This window comes from Pogoniulus pusillus, chromosome 12, assembly GCF_015220805.1.
Source record: "Pogoniulus pusillus isolate bPogPus1 chromosome 12, bPogPus1.pri, whole genome shotgun sequence".
Taxonomy (NCBI): Eukaryota; Metazoa; Chordata; class Aves; order Piciformes; family Lybiidae; genus Pogoniulus; species Pogoniulus pusillus.
Genome location: NC_087275.1, coordinates 25,099,002 through 25,116,675, shown reverse-complemented (window position 1 = coordinate 25,116,675; position 17,674 = coordinate 25,099,002). Strand labels below are relative to the sequence as shown.

The 17,674-nt window shown below is 44.2% G+C and overlaps 1 protein-coding gene across 1 annotated transcript; it reads right to left on the bottom strand.

Annotated features, from left to right (window-relative positions):
• Positions 1 to 5,473: 5,473 nt before the first annotated feature.
• On the bottom strand, positions 5,474 to 13,007 carry DYNLT3 (dynein light chain Tctex-type 3). Its single transcript, XM_064151939.1, has 5 exons — positions 12,905 to 13,007; positions 11,616 to 11,657; positions 9,695 to 9,818; positions 8,654 to 8,731; positions 5,474 to 7,661 (listed from the first exon to the last, which is right to left on the bottom strand). The coding sequence occupies exons 1-5, from the start codon at positions 12,932 to 12,934 to the stop codon at positions 7,585 to 7,587; spliced, it is 351 nt and encodes a 116-aa protein (XP_064008009.1). The 5' UTR covers positions 12,935 to 13,007; the 3' UTR covers positions 5,474 to 7,584.
• Positions 13,008 to 17,674: the final 4,667 nt, after the last annotated feature.

Genomic DNA, 17,674 nt, shown 5'->3' with positions numbered 1-17,674 from the left:
GCTGTTACTTCTCAGGCTGCAGTTCGGCGCTTTCCACCTTCCCTGTTCCCCATGCCAGCGGCTGTGTTTGGCTGCTTCCTCGCCCCCTTCTTTTCACGGGTCCTCTCTGTCCGGAACGGCACGGTGCCGGGATTCAGGGGCTCCGTCAGGCAAGCCCCCTTGGCAGCGGCTGCCAACCGGCGATGCCCCAGGCAGGGAAGCACCGGGCTATGGTACCGATAGCTCTGAAACGCAGGCGAGCGCTCATCCCGGGACCTGCGGGTGCCCCGTACGGCGGCCCTCGCCCACCCACAGCCCAGCCTGGCCAGGCCGCACTTTGCTTGGCGACGGAGGCGGCGGTGCGGCCCAAGCCGTAACGGGTCGGTCGGGAGAGCTGGAGGAGCTTCGGCCGCTCTGTCCCGAGCCCTGCCGCGCTCCCGATAAGGGCTCCGTAGAGCAGCGCCGCGCCAGGCCCCGGCCTCTGCGGGCCTTGCCGCCGGCTGTGGGCACGCTGCCCTCTGCCATCCGCAGGAGCGCTCCAGCCCCTCACACACGGCAGCCGCCAGCCGGGCCGAGCAGCTGCGCGTCTCCACGGGCCAGCAGGATTTGGAAGGACAGTCTGCGCCCCCGCCGGAGATGGAGCTCAGCGGAGCTCGGCCGCGCCTGCCGCGGCGCCACCTGCCGCCGGCTTGCGCCCGCGGCCCTCGGCGTGAGGGGGCCGTGACGCGCCGGCTGCCGTGCAACCACATCCTGACCGCGGGCGGCTGGGGAGGCCGTGCCTGCCTTGGAGGCCGGCGTGTGTACTAACACAGCCAGCTCAGGATTTGCTGTCATCGAGCCGCTCTAACTGCGAAATCGGCGTGGAGCGGCAGCTTAAGAGCAAGCACCCACAGTCCAGAGCTAAAGTGAGACAAGACTGTATTGCGCAGATAAGTGAAAGGCAGGAGAGGTGTATGCTGTATTCCTGCCTAGCCCCTGCAGCAGAACTGCACGTTCAGAGACGTTTGTGTTTGCTTCCTATGGAGCAATTCATGAAGTGTGAATTCCAGTCATTCCTTCGGGAAAAAACACAAGGGGGAAGCTGAGTTAAAACCGATTTGGAATGATTTGCACAGAGATCGAAGGTGCGTGAAAAGGTAAGGGAAACACTCCCGCGCAGTTGTGAGGTTCAGAATGGACCCACTTGCTTCCTAAACACATCCCGCTTGGTGGATGTGGGGAGGCCTGTGGATGTGGTCTATCTGGACTTCAGCAAGGCCTTTGACACTGTCCCCCACAGCAAACTGCTGGCTAAGCTGTCAGCCCATGGCTTGGATGGCAACACTCTACGCTGGGTTAGGAACTGGCTGGAGGGCCGGACCCAGAGAGTGGTGGTGAATGGTGCCACATCCAGCTGGTGGCTGTCACTAGTGGTGTCCCTCAGGGATCTGTGCTGGGCCCCATCCTCTTTAACATCTTCATAGGTGATCTGGATGAGGGCATCGAGTCAGTCATCAGCAAGTTTGCAGATGACACTAAGCTGGGGGCAGATGTGACTGAGTTGGAAGGCAGAAGGGCTCTGCAGCGGGACCTTGACCGCCTGGACAGATGGGCAGAGTCCAATGGGATGGGGTTCAATAGCTCCAAGTGCAGGGTGCTGCACTTTGGCCACAACAACCCCATGGAGAGATACAGGCTGGGGTCGGAGTGGCTGGAGAGCAGCCAGAGAGGGATCTGGGGGTGCTGATTGATACCCGCCTGAACATGAGCCAGCAGTGTGCCCAGGTGGCCAAGAGAGCCAGTGGCATCCTGGCCTGCATCAGGAATGGTGTGGTCAGCAGGAGCAGGGAGGTCATTCTGCCCCTGTACTCTGCACTGGTTAGACCACACCTTGAGTCCTGTGTTCAGTTCTGGGCCCCCCAGTTTAGGAGGGACATTGAGATGCTTGAGTGTGTCCAGAGAAGGGCGACGAGGCTGGTGAGAGACCTTGAGCACAAGCCCTATGAGGAGAGGCTGAGGGAGCTGGGATTGGTTAGCCTGGAGAAGAGGAGGCTCAGGGGTGAGCTTATTGCTGTCTACAACTACCTGAGGGGAGGTTGTGGCCAGGAGGAGGTTGCTCTCTTCTCTCAGGTGGCCAGCGCCAGAACAAGAGGACACAGCCTGGGGGGGCTGCCCGGGGAGGTGGTGGAGTCGCCATCCCTGGGGCTGTTCAAGGCAAGGTTGGACGTGGCACTTGGTGCCATGGTCTAGCCTTGAGCTCTGTGGTAAAGGGTTGGACTTGATGATCTGTGAGGTCTCTTCCAACCCTGATGATATTGTGATACTGTGAAAAGAGGCTACATCCACTCCTAGTCCCAGTTTTGGTCAGCAGTTTATGTCTAAAGAATTATATGTGTTTGTGGTTAAGGGACTGTATATGCTTAGGGCTAAAGGACTGTATGTATTTACGGTCAAAACAGTATATGTGTTAATTCAATCCTTTCTGTCATTTATCTAGGATCCCAGAGGTTCACTGTGTTTGTTCCCAATTCACTTCTGTTCAGGTGTCCAGTGGTAATACGCTCGGAAATTCAAACTCATCAGTCTGAGCATCTCATGGTACTTTGCTCTGAATTTCAAATCCTAGTTTTCCCAAATCCGATTTTCAGGCATCAGTCTTTATAAAACAAATGTTTGAATAGAGTGGTACAACAGCAGGGTCACCTTGCACAAGGACTCTTCAGAAAGGGTCTCACAAAAACAAAACAAAGAAATAAGAAGGAAAGAGCAAAGGAAAGACCCAAATAATCATAACCCTGGATAATTACACCCTTATACACTACTCACTCGCCTCTCATGCAACAGTTTGGTCCAGCTTGGGTCTGGGGTCTTCTTGTTCCTCATTGGGTCTGAAAAGCTCTTATTGTCTGGTATCTGACCTCTTCTTGAATTCTTTCACTGTCACCACCCAGGCTGTTATCTTGTCTAGTCGCACCTGATGTTTGTGGCTTTAGCCTTGAAGCCTCCTTATCTTCTGATTTATGCAGGTTCTGGAGGCCCTGTTTTGATTAAGTGTAGCTACACGTTCAGTAAATCTCAGTGGAAATTTCCAGCTTGTGGCCTAAGGCTTCAGCAGATGTAGCTACTCACCCTAAGTAAGTAAAGCTAAGCGAACAGTACATTAAATCACACAACATTGTAACTAAGCAATTCAGTCTGCATAAAACCTACTTATTTAAGCTGAACACCTAATATCTGTCAACACTGAGAGACACCCCTGCTCAAGAGGAGAGATTCTTAGTGTGTGCTCCAGTTGCTGCCCGGGGAGCAACTGGCTCATGCACCAATTTGCCGTTGATAAGAGATCTGATTGCTGGAGAGCACCTCCTGCAGCCATGCTGCCTAGCAGAGAGATCTCCAAGAAGGCTCACTTATGCTATCATATCATACTTATGGGATAAAGCGGCTGGTTCATAGGCAAACTGCATACAGTGGGAAAGGTATGCTTGAGACTCTTTGTACCCACAGCTTTGTGGGTTTGTTTTTTTCACTCTGCTCCTTTGTGGGTTTGTTTTTTTCACTCTGCTCCTTTGTGGGTTTCCTGGAGGAGTTCTTGGCCCAGCTATGGCTCATGCCTTTACCTCCTTTGGAGTCAAGTGCATCCATCACAGACCTCAATAGCTTTTTTACACCAGAGTGAGGCCTGGCAAACCACAATGATCAGTGAGGTGTGTTCCCATAACTTGGACCTCCTTTTCAATCATTTTAGGTCAGAAAGTAGGATGGGAGTTAGAGGGGTGTTTGTAGTTCTGACTTGGGCACTACTCTGCTCCTTTTTAGAAAACTCTTAAGCAACAAAGCTGTTGTCAGAGCATATTTCTTGTGTCTCAAAATGGATGATTGATGGAAGGTGTGAGCTATAACTTCCAGTTCCTCAGTAGAGATTTATACTCATTGGAGTAGAAAAACCTCACAATGGGTACATGGCGTTGGGCTGCAGACTTCCTTCCAATGTGGGGTGAAGAGAGAAATCATTTCACCTCCAAGATACTGGACACAGATTCGTTACCTGGCATAGACTCAACAGGCTAGAACAGTTTACATGCCAGACAACATAAGCATGACTGCACAGCTTTGGAGCCACTTTGCAACTGGGTTTATTGCTGCAGAGTAGCACATCTGAGTTCAGATACTCCCCAAGAGACAAACCTGTGCCAGCTTTGAGCTGAGAACGTCCTGCAGACGCATATTCTGATGGGAGGTGCAGTCTGGCTCCACGCTTGTATCATGCTGTGATTGTGCTAAAAAATCCCCCTCCAAATTAAATGGGAATAGAACAACTTGCCACAAGACTCATCTCAACAGCCAGGTGATAACTGCTCATTACAGGATCTGCTGCTGCCTTCATTAGGGAAAATTCCTATTTTCTCTGTATGGCAGCTATTGCACTAATGCATATATAATTAAATGATCTCTCTTCTATGATGTAACAAAATGTCAGGGCTCTGACATTCATGCCTAGTTCTCAATACGATAGCTACAGGCTGGGATTTGAGAGGCTTCTCTGAAGTGCTACAGATTGCATGAATCTAAACTGAACATACCAAGATTTGTACTTGTTGAATAACCCACACTGATGCATTCCTGTGCAAACAGCTCCAAGTAAACCTGCTTTAGCAGGAGAGGTTGGACTAAACAATTCCCAAAGGTCCCTTCCAAACCCTACCATTCTGTGATTCTGCTACAATGGGAAGGCAATCAAGAAGTTACTGACAGACATCTGACAGGTAATGAAAGGAAAATAAGGAATCTGCTCCCTTATTTTCCTTTTTATGCTCATCTGTTTAAATCAACAAAATGTACACGTGAAAGTTTTTTTGTCATGCCATCATATATAGGAGCATATAGAATCATAGAATCATAGAATCAACCAGGCTGGAAGAGACCTCCAAGATCATCCAGTCCAACCTAGCACCCAGCCCTAGCCAGTCAACTAGACCATGGCACTAAGTGCCTCATCCAGGCTTTTCTTGAACACCTCCAGGGACGGTGCCTCCACCACCTCCCTGGGCAGCCCATTCCAATGCCAATCACTCTCTCTGGGAAGAACTTCCTCCTAACATCCAGCCTAGACTTCCCCCGGTACAACTTGAGACTGTGTCCCCTTGTTCTATTTCTGGTTGTGTTCATATATTCATAGCTTCCCAGAAAATGATATACCTTAGAATCATAGCAAGCAGACCTTAATGCAAACTCTTCTGGGAAAGAAGTTAAAATAACTAGGATATGACACAGAATGAAAATTCCCAGAGTTTTGCAGTAATACTTCTGAAGAATTAAAACTTGTATCACCAAGATAAGCAGTAAGAGGTCTGAGTAGACAAGAGGTGGGAACTAGTATCTGATGAGGTCTTGTCTTTAAAATGTACTCATCACTTCAATACATTTCCCAAGTTCTCAACTTGTACACAAATGAAGGACAGTAAAAGGAGTATTTTTTTCTCAGTTTCTACTTATATTGATCAAGAGGCAAAAATCAACTAAGGCAAAACTTTTATTTATTTTTGGTAGAAAGTAAAATGAAGCAGTCTTATAATTAAGCAGCATTTTCTAGGTTTCTTCTGCAGCAGAACCTTCAACAACCCTCATTAAACCGACAGCCTTATTCAGTGCATTTTGTTTTCAAGTAAAGTCAAAATACCAAATGAGATTACAAGTGCCTATTTGGAATACTTCTGCTGACCATGGCACTCAAATCTCCATCAAAGAGGAGTAACAGCCACTGCTATTTTCACTCATTTCTTAAACTGTATTGGTCATACCAACCCTTTTCCCTGTTGCTACCCTACTTGTTTATTCACTCTGCACAATCCCGAATATCAGTGAAACTACTACATTCTTGTCAGTTCCACAACTCAGCTCTTGGATGCTGGCACCTTGTCTAGAAATTGCTGTCCTAATCCAAATCACAATAAATTATTACACATCTGAAGGGCAGTACAACATATACATCTTCACGCTACACTTGCCTCTCAGGCAAATGCAGTATTAATTTTACTTGCACTTAGGTAAAAGCAGAACTCTACTTTTCTGCAAAGCAAGAGATTTTGAATGGTATTGTGAATTACATGTACACACATTCCTTCTGCAGTCTGAAACCAGCTATATGTCTATACAGTTTAAGCAATGAAATGGTTTTTAGCTTGTTCTTCGTACAGGACAAATGCTACATGTCCCAATAGTCAGTTATCTGAAAAGAAAACAAACAAAAAACTGCATAATAGTGCTTTTAAGACTAATTTCTTAAAATCCAAACCAGCCTTACAGTAGCTGTTAGGTAGTAACCAGTCTCTTCCAAAGATATGCAGTAATAAAGAATAAAATAATATCTATCCTTAAGCAGCATCTGAGAAAGCAACTTAATTTAGCTGCCACTTAGTGGCAGCCATCACTTAGGCATTTTTGGTATTGATACATCTCTTCATCATAGAATTTGTGCATTAATCAACAAAAATGTAGGCCCCAATTCAGCAGATACTTTCATGTGTGCAAATAATTTTCTTCCACGTGGAATATTTCAAGTTTTGACTCATAAGATGAGCAAAGTGAAGTAAATCCTTACAGGAGGGGAATTCTTAGTGCTTAAGTATTTACAGGAGGGGAATTCTTAGTGCTTAAACCTGAACTGTATTATTTGATAGGACCAAGATCCAATTCTAGACTTACAGGACATGGGAGACACTCCTAAAAAGAACAGATGTTGCTTTAAGACAAACACTTTCAAAGCTAGCAAGAGCCTCTACAAATGTGTGTGCCCTCTCTCTAAACACTACTTGGAGTAACGTGGGCCCAGTCTTCCTGCCCTAGCCCCTGGCTGCTGCATGACAAATTAGTAGAGTGCTCATCACAAATTCGGCACTGAAGGAATAAAATCTAATTGAAGTACCTTCAGAATGTTTTTGTATTTATGAACTATGATGTCTGATCCTCAGCATATTTCCCTGGGGTGACAAATATGTTCTTAATTCTGAAGATAAATTAGAATTCTGCTAGGACTAGGTGTGTTTCACCTTTGTCCCAGTGAAATCATTCTCTGCCTCCAGAGGAAAGCTTAACTGGATTTAATTTCATTGTCAATGTTCATGCTTGACTAAAATGTGATGCTCATGCAATTTTAGAAGCACCAGCATTCAATGTGACAGTTAGCTCTGTTTAATCAACCATGAAGCACCAGTATTGTTTAAAGTATATCCACTTTGAATTGCATTCAGATCTGTTCCCAAATGCACTATAATCCTGAGAGGTTTTTCTTGCCCTTTGCCCGTTTCTTTGATTTGATGTGTCTCCTTCCTCTTTCATATAAATTGTATTGACCTTTGTGGTATCTCCTCATTAACATAATTCTTAATACTTAAATTACTTAAACTTTCTCTTTAGATAGATACATATATATATATATATAATTATTTTTTTTGCTAGCTTTCAGATAATTAATCTATGAGAACTGGCTTAGACTGTATGCTCTCTGTATATAACTTCTGTATGCTCCTCCAATGAAAACAAATAATGGTTTGAAATATTTAGCCATGTGTTTGGATGATTTTTTTTTAAAGGCTTCGGTGTTGCTCATATTTATCTTCCAGTCAGCTACAGGATAATAGCAACAGCAAAGACGTTGACAATGCAGTTCATTGTTCGGTTTTCCCATCTCACTGTGCAGGTTCCTAGAAGAGATGGTTACAATATAAAAATAGAATGCCAGCATCTTTGCTACATTCACTTTATCACAGTGTAAATGGTGTCAACTTAATAATTCAGCTGTGATTTAAGGTGAGTAGTATTATGTTATCTTGCCTATAAATAGACCACACTCTTCAAAACATTTTCATTAACTTGCACATTGTTTTCTACCTGACATGAGCTTTGTCTGCTTAAGATGGTTTCCAGAAAACTTGCAAAATCCTTAAAAGATCTCATTTTGAAACTGGCAAGACTGTATCAGACAAGACATCAGAAAAAGGATGGGATCAAATGCCTTCTAGTGTATTACTTTCTGCAGTTTTTCCTCTCCTATTGTATCAATGCTTCACTAGCAAAGAAAACACAAAGATTAAACTATACTTGTTTACTCAGTATCATTTTATGATTTTTTTTAAAACCTTGCTTGACATTCTAATGTCATCTTTATTTTAAAGTTAAATCTTAGTGTCCTCTTCTAAAAAGATTATTTAACCTCGGGAAAAAAATCCTGCATTTAGAACTAGTTTGGAAGCAGAAAAAGGAATCTGACTGATGGTTAGACAAACAAAACAGACTGATATTCAAACTGTTTCTAGTTTGTATCAAGTTCTGCTCTCCCCCAAAGTAGCACTGCTCCTTTAGAGCACATAGGCAGATACGTTTAAGACTTCCCACTTACACTTGTGGTGAGCAATGTTTCACTCTTCAACTGATCTGTGGTTAGGACAACGAGGATTAAATGCTTTGACTCACCTCAGAATGAAGGCATTTTCACTCCTGCTTCATATCATTTACAAAGCAATCACTCTTAATACAGGCAGGGACTGCTAACAGAGTATTTCTGTTGGGATTGTAAACAAGTGTCTAATCTTGGAAGCTGCTGCTTCCACAGTCACTTTTGAAAATGTTCAACCTAACTATTGTGGCTGAGCAGTAGCATTTCTTTCACCACATATTTTTCAGTGAGGAAACTTACCATCAGTTGTGGTATCCCAGAAGCATGAGCTTGCTGTGTGAAGACCGGCTCCACTTCTCTGCATCACTGCACAGGTTACTGCAAGGTACAGTCAAGGCATTCATTATTAGAGCAGGGGAGGTGAATTATTCAGTACTTCTGAATTCAAGCCTGCATTATGTTTTAAAATGGCTGGCAGGTGGCATTCAACTAAGTCAAAACCTTTTTTGACAACCTCCTTGCCCCCAGTGTTTTCCTCAAGACCTTGGTATTAATTTCAAGATTATTTTTACTCACATAAAGGCAACATCTCTAAAAAAATACTTGATAATAGGATTGTGAGTCTTATCCTTTAAACTACTTAGATATGGCTTGTGTCATGTGCACCTCAGAAAGGGACTACAGGTGCTGTCCTCACAGGTTCAGCAGAAGTTGCATTTGATGGGAGTTGTCTTCCAAAAGAAGTGACTGACTGCTCTCTGAAACCACACTCCAGCAATATGTGGCATTTCTAGACTACTTGCCATGGTCATAAACCCAGTGACAATCTGAATCCTGGACTTCAAAAATAGAACAGAGTGCAAATACTCCACAAAAGAACAGAAGTGGATAAAACTTCCACTTATTTCCATTTCCCTTACAAAATATGCATGTGTATGCAATGGGACACGACCTGGGGTCCAGGACTAGAGTCTTTCAAGTGTCTGCATTTATAGGAAGCTTAAGCCTATTGGAAATTTGATTTAATATTAGCAATTATTTCCTGAACTGATGCCAAAAAGTTGATAGAATTGTTTTGGAGTTGCTTAACAGACTGTGTAACGTGTCATCTTCTGTGTTATGTGCTGCCAACACGACTTAGCCCAGGTAAAACTGCCACGGCTTTCCCCTAAGCGTTACTAAAAATCTTCACAAGGGAAGGGTTCAGGTATCTGCTCTGGGTTCAGGCATCTGCTCTGCTTTGTTTACAGTTCAGAGCTTCCTACTGAATATGGCATTGCATTCCAACCATTTCAGCTACTACTTATTGTATGTGGCAAAAATATGACTGCTTCTACTTACCAATGTACTTGTACGTTTTCCCAAGCTTTACCAGATGTGTCAGTGACTGTTCTACTATAGCAGCAGTCCACTGGTTGACTTTGTTGTGATTATAATCTGCCTTGCCTAAAATGCTTTCTATGCACTAAAAGAAAACAAGAGAAAACTTGCAATAAACATCAAAGTGTAGAGGTTTAAAACATCTTGCATAATCTGAGGAATTTTATCTGGCAATTGGATTACTTTAAACCACTTGAGCTGATCAGGTTATCAGTTGCTGAATGGGAAGTAAAATGAGCTCTCTTGAAAACTTATTTTTAATATATTTACCATATTATTATATGGAAAAAAAAAAAAGATACTCTGGATGAACATTTCCTGTAGAAAGACCTTAGCCATATGCTTTAAATCTCAAGTTAAGCAAAAAGATCTATTTACCAGTGAAGATACTTGCACATCCCACTGTTGCTAATGACTGCCTATTCCAGCATGGCTTTCAGAAGCTACTGTCATAGGAATAGCACTACTCAGATCAACTATGTCAGCTTGGGTTGGCCAACGTTTCAGAGCCAGAGAGCAAAACATTAAAATCTTCAGTTAGAGCTGCATACCCCAGCTCAAAAGATGAGAAAAATACAAGTGTGACAGATACACAAGGGCCACATCTTGCAATAGAAAAAGTATCTGAACTGTTTGAAAATTGCATGTTCTCCCATAGTCAATGGTGGCTTAAACTCAAGATGATTGTAACTTCTACACTGCATTCTCTACTCCTAAGAAATTCAGAATTATGTGCTGATGGTTACTTCTTAAGAAATTCTGTTAAGAAATACAGACCTGAAAAAGGAAAGTAAAACAAAACTGTAGTCTCCTCTGATTCAGCAAGATGAATCCCATACACTGTCTGCTCATAGGCTGTGTAAGAGACCTGTACCCCAGATCTTAAAGAGTCCAATTAATTCTGATCAGTGTATAAACCTGAACAAAGGCTTCAATTGAAAAAAAACATTCACAAAACAGAGGAAAAGGCCAAAGAGGGACAAGAAGATCCCCCAGGGATTTTGGTCCTTGCAGAAAAGTACTCAGTGCTAGGGCTCCTCAGCACTGGTTAAGCTTGCAATCAGAGGCAGCACCGCTTGGCTTTACTCCCAGTGTTTGGAGACACTGTCATGCCGTATTTGGCCTTTCCAGGCAGGGACAGTTATATAAAGGGTTGAATCCTTGTTTATCTAACATCTAAGAGCTTGCTGTTGCGTATTGGGGCAGTTGTGAAGTGCAGGTGGGAAAGAGCCTGCCCCTCTACAGGAACTCCTTTCTCAAAATGGTATTTCCCTGTAAATGTGTATGCCACAGGCTCTTCATTAAGCACTGTCTAGCTACTAGGTATTCAGTTTAGAACATCAGGCTAGTGCCAGTTTGCTCTTTTTGTATAAAAATTGTTTTTCAGAAGCATTGCCAGAATAATGAGCTCATGTAGTACAATCTCCTGCTCAAGCCTAGGTAACTTCCAACTTTGATCACATTGCTCAAAAGGCCTTGTCCAGTCAAGTTTTAAAAGTCCCTATGGATGGAGACTGGAGCAGCTCCCCCTGCAACCTCCCTATGGATTAACTATTTGTTATCTGGATAAGGGGGTGGAGAGGGGAATTGAGTGAATTTCCCTTGCTGTTTGTGACTGCTGCACCTCATCTTCTCCCATGTTCGTGAAGTGAGTTCTGGCTCTCTTTTCTCTCATGTATGTTCTCCTCTTTAGGTAGCTGAGGACAGCAATTAGATTAAGCTTAAAGCTGCTGCAAACAAAAATCTGTCTTTATGTCATATAAATCACACTTTCATGTAAGATTGAATTTATATGGGATGGTCAATGAAAATAATTACTCTCACCAGAAGGCAAGGTAAGGTAAAGAATGTCTTTGAAATACAGCTCCTAGCTAAAACCTACCTCCTTAACTATGTTGTGAGCCTCATCAGCATTGAAGATCATCTGTAATAGAAACAAATTATTACTATTTCTGATAGAAAAGTAAACCCATTATGCAGTTCTAAGTAACATGCAATGATCAGACCTCATGTCTGGTTACTTGCATCACACAGCCTGTTAATGTAATTCTAAAATCTTACTTTTTTTTTTCCCCAGCACCATACACACTTTATTTAGTAGTGCTTTGCTAGTCATATTTGAGTGTACCCAAAAATTTCAGGCCCCAGTGAGCGTGGAAACAGGCTCAATTTATGCTTTCTTTAAAGGTTAAATTCCCACCACTATCTGATTGTTATGGGCATATTCTCCAAGACAAAAAGTTAAATGGCAAATATTTTGCACTGGGTCTCAATCCAATTTGTATTGAAGTCACTGAACTTACTAACCCATAATTACACCAGGTTTCAGAACTTTAGCATCAACAAGACTGGATATCACAGTCATTAACTTACCCAAGTAACTTTCTCCACAAGTTTTAGTGCCTCATACTTTCTGCTCATTCATACTAACCAGCATTTAGCTTGGCTTCTAAAGTCAACATGAGATGTGCCACTGTGCCATCTGCCTCTTTGCAGCCATCAATTTCAGTTTCTTGGGCACATGGACGATAATGTTTCTAGTGGTCTGTGGGGCGTTTTAAACGAGAACTGGCCCTAAAGACCCGAAGTAAGTTTTGCAGGGGAAAGGAAAGGCTCCTCGCTTTTAGCTGGTAGGGATCAGCCTGTAACGCAGATCAGGCCCCGTGCTTCTTGGCTTTTTTTCCAGGGGCGATTTAAGGAAGATGGCCGCAGACTGACGGCTGCACAGCGGGCGGCGGCACCCCTCAACACTGCAACATTGCTTCCGCTTCGCTTTGCAGGAACTTTCAGCTCCCAGACCCCGCACAGGCCGGTAACACTCGAAGCCTCTAGCGAGCGGAGGGCTGTGCCAAGTCCCCCGAATGCACCAGCCGACCCCACTGCGCCTCGAGGGGACCGCCAGGTGTTGCACCAGCCCCGGAGGCACTCAAGGGGCGGGGAATGAGAGGTACCTACGCACAGCTCACCTGTACAGCTACAGTCCTCAATCTGCCCGTCCCGCCCGGGGAAAAGGCCCTGGCAGCGCTGCCCGCCCCGCGCCGGGCTCTCGGCCGGGCTCCTCCGGAGCGGTGGAGGCAGCGCGGGGCCCGAGGGCTGGGTGGCAGAGGACCTCGCACCCGGCCCGGGCATATGCCGCAGTCCCCCGCCCCATCGGAGGGCGGCAGGTCCTACCTCATCGTTATGGGGGTGAAACTCGTCCATGGCCCCGGCCCGGGCGGCGGCTGTTCCGGCAGCGGAGGCGGTGGCGGCTGCGAGCCCTGCGCAGCTCCGCCTCCGCCGGGCCGGGAGGAGCCTGCTGCGGCAGCGGCCGGCGCGCAGCGGGGGGCGCCGGCTGCGGGGCAGCGGTAGGGCAGGCAGAGCTCCGCTGGCCAGCGGTTAGCTGGTGCCAGCCGTGCCGAGCCGAAAGGGAGTTGACTGCCGGCCCTCGAAGCCCACTTGAGCTGGCACTGTCCTCCTCGAGGCACTCGGGCCAGCAAGCCTGGGAGCGCACCTCCGCCTCCTGGCGTGGTGGGTACCGCGGAGGTGAGCGGTGCAGCGGCGGTGAGCAGTGCCGCTTTTCGGTGGCGCTGGCCGGCTTTCGGCGGGGCCTGCCCCAGGCGCTGAGACCTCCGCTGTTTGCAGAGCCGCATGAAAGCGGTGAAGCGCTTCTTTGTAACTTTATTGGTGTGTGTCTGCCCTTCGCTGGACACAGGAGCGGTGCCTCCAGAGGAGCAGGAACACCTCTGCATCCTCGGATGTTTCCCCCTCTGTCCCTCGAATGAGCCCGTGTCCATTATCTGACACAAACATGCCGTTAGCATTTAATAATTGCAGATTGCAATGTCAGGTCCTTTCCATTCCGCTTTTCCCTAAAGAATTAATCCTTAGTTTGATACGAATATATGTGCGCATCATATCTTTTCTCTCTGCAGTTGCCTGGGAAACAAAAAGAAGACATCTAGTAGAAAGCAATGCAGATTTTTTTGAATGGTGGTTGGGTTTTATATTGCTGTGCTCTCCCAATGTGTCATACTTATAATGGCCTTAGCCTGAGAAGGATGAACGTGAAGACGACCCTTGTTTAAAGGCAGATCTTTGTAAGTGAGCACAGATGAACGTCACAGGGAAACACAGGAAACAAAACCTCCTTCAATATAAAGTTTTTTGTGTTGTGACTTCACGGTATTTTTACAGGCTGAGCTAGAGAGGAAAAGGAATGTTTATTTTAAAAGAAACACAAGTTCCAACTAAAGGTGAGGAGGAACTTCCTTACATTGAGAGGGGTGGAGCACTGCACCAGGCTGCCCAGAGTCTTCTCTGCAGTCATTCAGAATCTGCCTTGATGCTCTAGGTGAACCTGCTTTGGCTGGGAGGTGAACTCCAGAGGTCCCTTCCAACCTTATCACTCTATGCTTCTAGGAAGCATGTGCTGTACATGCATTTGACATTCTGTAGGACAAAGCTGAAAGTACTAAAATATCTTAGCTTTGGATTCTATGATCCTGTGCATTTTTCAATCTTTGGGTTTTTTTCAGAGGTCATGCATCTTTAGATCTGTATCTTTGGATGCAGTATTGTTGGAGAAATTCTTGTTAGCAGAACACACAAGAATTGATAAACAATGAGCAACCCGTGCTGGGAATGTCCTTGAATCCATCTTGGGAGTTTAGATAGCAGGCACAGGGTAGCTTCCCCCCACATGCAGCTGCAGGGGGTGGAGTGCAGCTGCAGGTAGGCAGAGTTTAGCCAGCCCCAGAGGCTGACCCTCAGGTTGTTATGGTATGCTGACCTATTGATGCCTTACAAGTAACTCTGGACCCTCTGACTGTAACCAATCTTGGTGGACCCCGTCTATTGCTAGAAGTGCATATAAGTCATTGTATCATGGAAATAAAGTGGATTTTGACCATCTGACCATATTGGTGAACAAAGAGTCATCTTCCCATAGCGCTCCATGGAACGTGTTTTCCGACACAGTATGCTACCAAACAATTAGTTTCTAGACTGTTTTTCAGTTTTACTCAGAAATATATATAAAATACACGTACTAGTCAATTGCGTGGAAAATAGAGAGGGTTGCTGAATGATAGATGAGCTCTGTGCATAGGTCCTAATGTAAAAAAAATTACCTATCCTTCCTCCCTCACTATCCTTTACAGATAAGAGAAAGCAGGAGCTCTGAGGAAATTCTGAGTACATCAATCTCAGATCAACATCCAGAGAGCTGTAAGAAAAATGACAAGATGGCAAAATGATATCAATTCAGGAAGCGTTTACTTGTCATCAACCACAGACAGCCAACAAAAATTTGTCAAGGGTACACATCCAAAAAATCTGATTTTATTTTTTATTGGGCAGCTGGTTTAATGGATGAAGAGGAAATAAATAGTAGGTGTGTTGTTTTGTAGCAAAATACATCTTTTTATGCACTCCCACATAAGAAAATGTAATCTAGGGAATAAGTAACCAATCATTCCTAATAAAGGGTTATCGGAGTAGGAGGAATAAATGCAAGAAGATGGTTTGTTTTTTGCCCTCAGAGCTAATCAGTATTAGTCACAATAACTGAAATAGTGGAATAAAAATGCTGCATTAAAGCCTTTTAATGACAGCGTGTTGAAAGAAGTTACAAGCACCTTGAATGACAAGATCAAAACTCAAAGTATTGAACAGGTTGGAGAAATCAACAAGAAGAAATATCACAAAAATATAAAGTACTACCTGTAGAACCAAGATATCAAATGCACAAATACAAATTGGGGAGTTATTGTCTAGGCAGAGAAAGAAAAAAGTGAAGTAATAAATAGGAATCCATTATGATGTTATAAATAACTAAATACATCAAACAATACCATGAAGGGCACAGAAGGCAGTGATGTTCTTCTTACTGTTTTCAGGCATGAAATATAACTCTCACCCCAGGATGATGGCAGAAGGGACAGAAGAGTAATTCTTCTTGAAGGCAGAAAGACCAAAAGGCTTAGAAAATGTGATTTCTGGAGGAACTGCATAGTTTTATATTTCTTGTCCAGTCTTCCTTGTAGATGTCTCTGACTGTATAGCAGTTTGCTGAAAAAGGAGATTAACAGGCCTGTGTATGATGAAAGGTAGGGCAAGAAATGATGGCTTCACTTTGAACTCAGGGAGATTTATGTCATGTATTAGGAAAAGAAATTCCAAGCATAAGAGTAATAAAGCACGGAAGCAGACCTGGTTTAGGCTCACCTTTGATGGATCAATAACACATTATCAGCGAGGCATCCAGATAGCCTTTAGATAAGAGGAGGTATTAAATAACCTTTTGAGATAGTTTTATTCAACTTTCACAAATACTGAGTGGTTATTTTCCTTTTTTTTTTTCCTAACAGAATCACTTTTTATCTGATTTCAGTAGCCAAAATCATTGTGCTTTTTTCCTGAGAATGACTAATGCTATTACTGATTTCACAAGAGCAAGGCTAAATCATAGCAAGGACCAGTACAGTCCTTTTCAAGGGGGATTACCAGATAACATTGCTTAATTCTATATTGCACTACTGTGAATTGCAAACTGGAAAATGTAAATGGATTTGCAGTATAATCTGTGAATTATAATAGGAAATGTGAAAAGTGCTCGAAGAGTTGGCTCAGAAACACAACCATAGATTTGAAAGAGCTGTAGGCTTTCATCATTCAAATGCAGAACAGGTGCTCTTAAAAAGATGGAGAATAAATATCTCAGCTCAAATAGTTTGTTCATTAAAAAGCATATTGGAGAGGTGGCAGTCTGTGCAGGCTGGGCAGATCCTCCGCTGCGTGAGCAGAGGCAGTAAAAGATGTGAATAGCAATGCAGCTAAAATAGCACGCCTCCTCTCTCACGTTTTACTTTTAACTGCTGTAAACATTTTAAACCTTCACATCTACCTTCAACTGTTGAATACAAAGTCAGCAGAATCCTGGCATTTAATTCCTGGGGCTTAGTTCCTCACACGTGTCAAAATGCTGGAGGAAGGATCATTGCGTATTGCTTTCGTTTGTGCTTCTTTGCTGAAAGAGTGGTCAGGCAGTAGCACAGGCTGCCCAGGAAAGGTGTTTAAAAAACGTGTAGACGTGTACTTTGGGACACAGTTTAGTGGGCATGGTGGTATTGTTTGACTTGATGATCTTAGAGGTCTTTTCCAACCTTAATGATTCTATGATTCTATGCCGCGGCCATTGTAATATGGCAAGACAGAAGCACTGTTCCTACACAGCATGGGAAGTGCTGAGCTGGAAGGGGAGCAGAGCATTTCCCTCCCTTTCCTCCTAAGCTTTGGAAATTACTCAAGCACCAAGCAGACAGAACAATGTCACGTGCTTGTGCCCAGGCAACTATACAAACGTATTTTGCTTGGGATAAAAGCTGGTGGACGTTTTGCCTTTCTGTTCAATGAGGAATGATGCCATTTCATCCTTCACAGATTTGGCAGAACCTCAGATCTCAAAGTGCAATGTAATTTATGGAAACTGGACACCTGTGCACTGAAGGCAGCTGCTTTCATGACAGGACAAAACAATCCACGGTCAAACCAACCCGCAGGAGTCTAGATCTACTGTCTTTATGTCAAACTTCAATGCTTCACACCCATGCTGCAGCTGGAAAATGACTACTACCACTAAGCTTAGCTGGCTATAAAGAAGAAAAATTGCTTGATGGATGTGAGATGAGGCACTAACAAAGTGCATTATTAGATTGTCTGAAGAAATCAGTGATGCATGGCAGTAATTCTTCAGTTCATTGAACTACTTTGGCAGAAGGTGTAAGCAGCCCTGAGGGATGCTTACAATACTTTTATGTCTGTAAAACTTTCTAACCTCTCCAAAATTACATCTGAGAATTGAAAATTAGGGAGTGCAGGAGGTTATGAAGAAGAGCTGTCCCATGACAAACTCCTTGGGTCCAAACTTTGTCAAAGTTTGTGACACATCTAGGTGATCTTTGT

Excerpts from the sequence above, each read along its gene's own strand:
- DYNLT3 (XM_064151939.1), bottom strand. The coding sequence starts at position 12,934 with ATGGACGAGTTTCACCCCCATAACGATGAG. Across the intron at positions 11,658-12,904 it reads TTCACCCCCATAACGATGAG|ATGATCTTCAATGCTGATGA; the intron begins GTAGGACCTGCC and ends TTTCTATTACAG. Across the intron at positions 7,662-8,653 it reads CTGGGATACCACAACTGATG|GAACCTGCACAGTGAGATGG; the intron begins GTAAGTTTCCTC and ends CATCTCTTCTAG.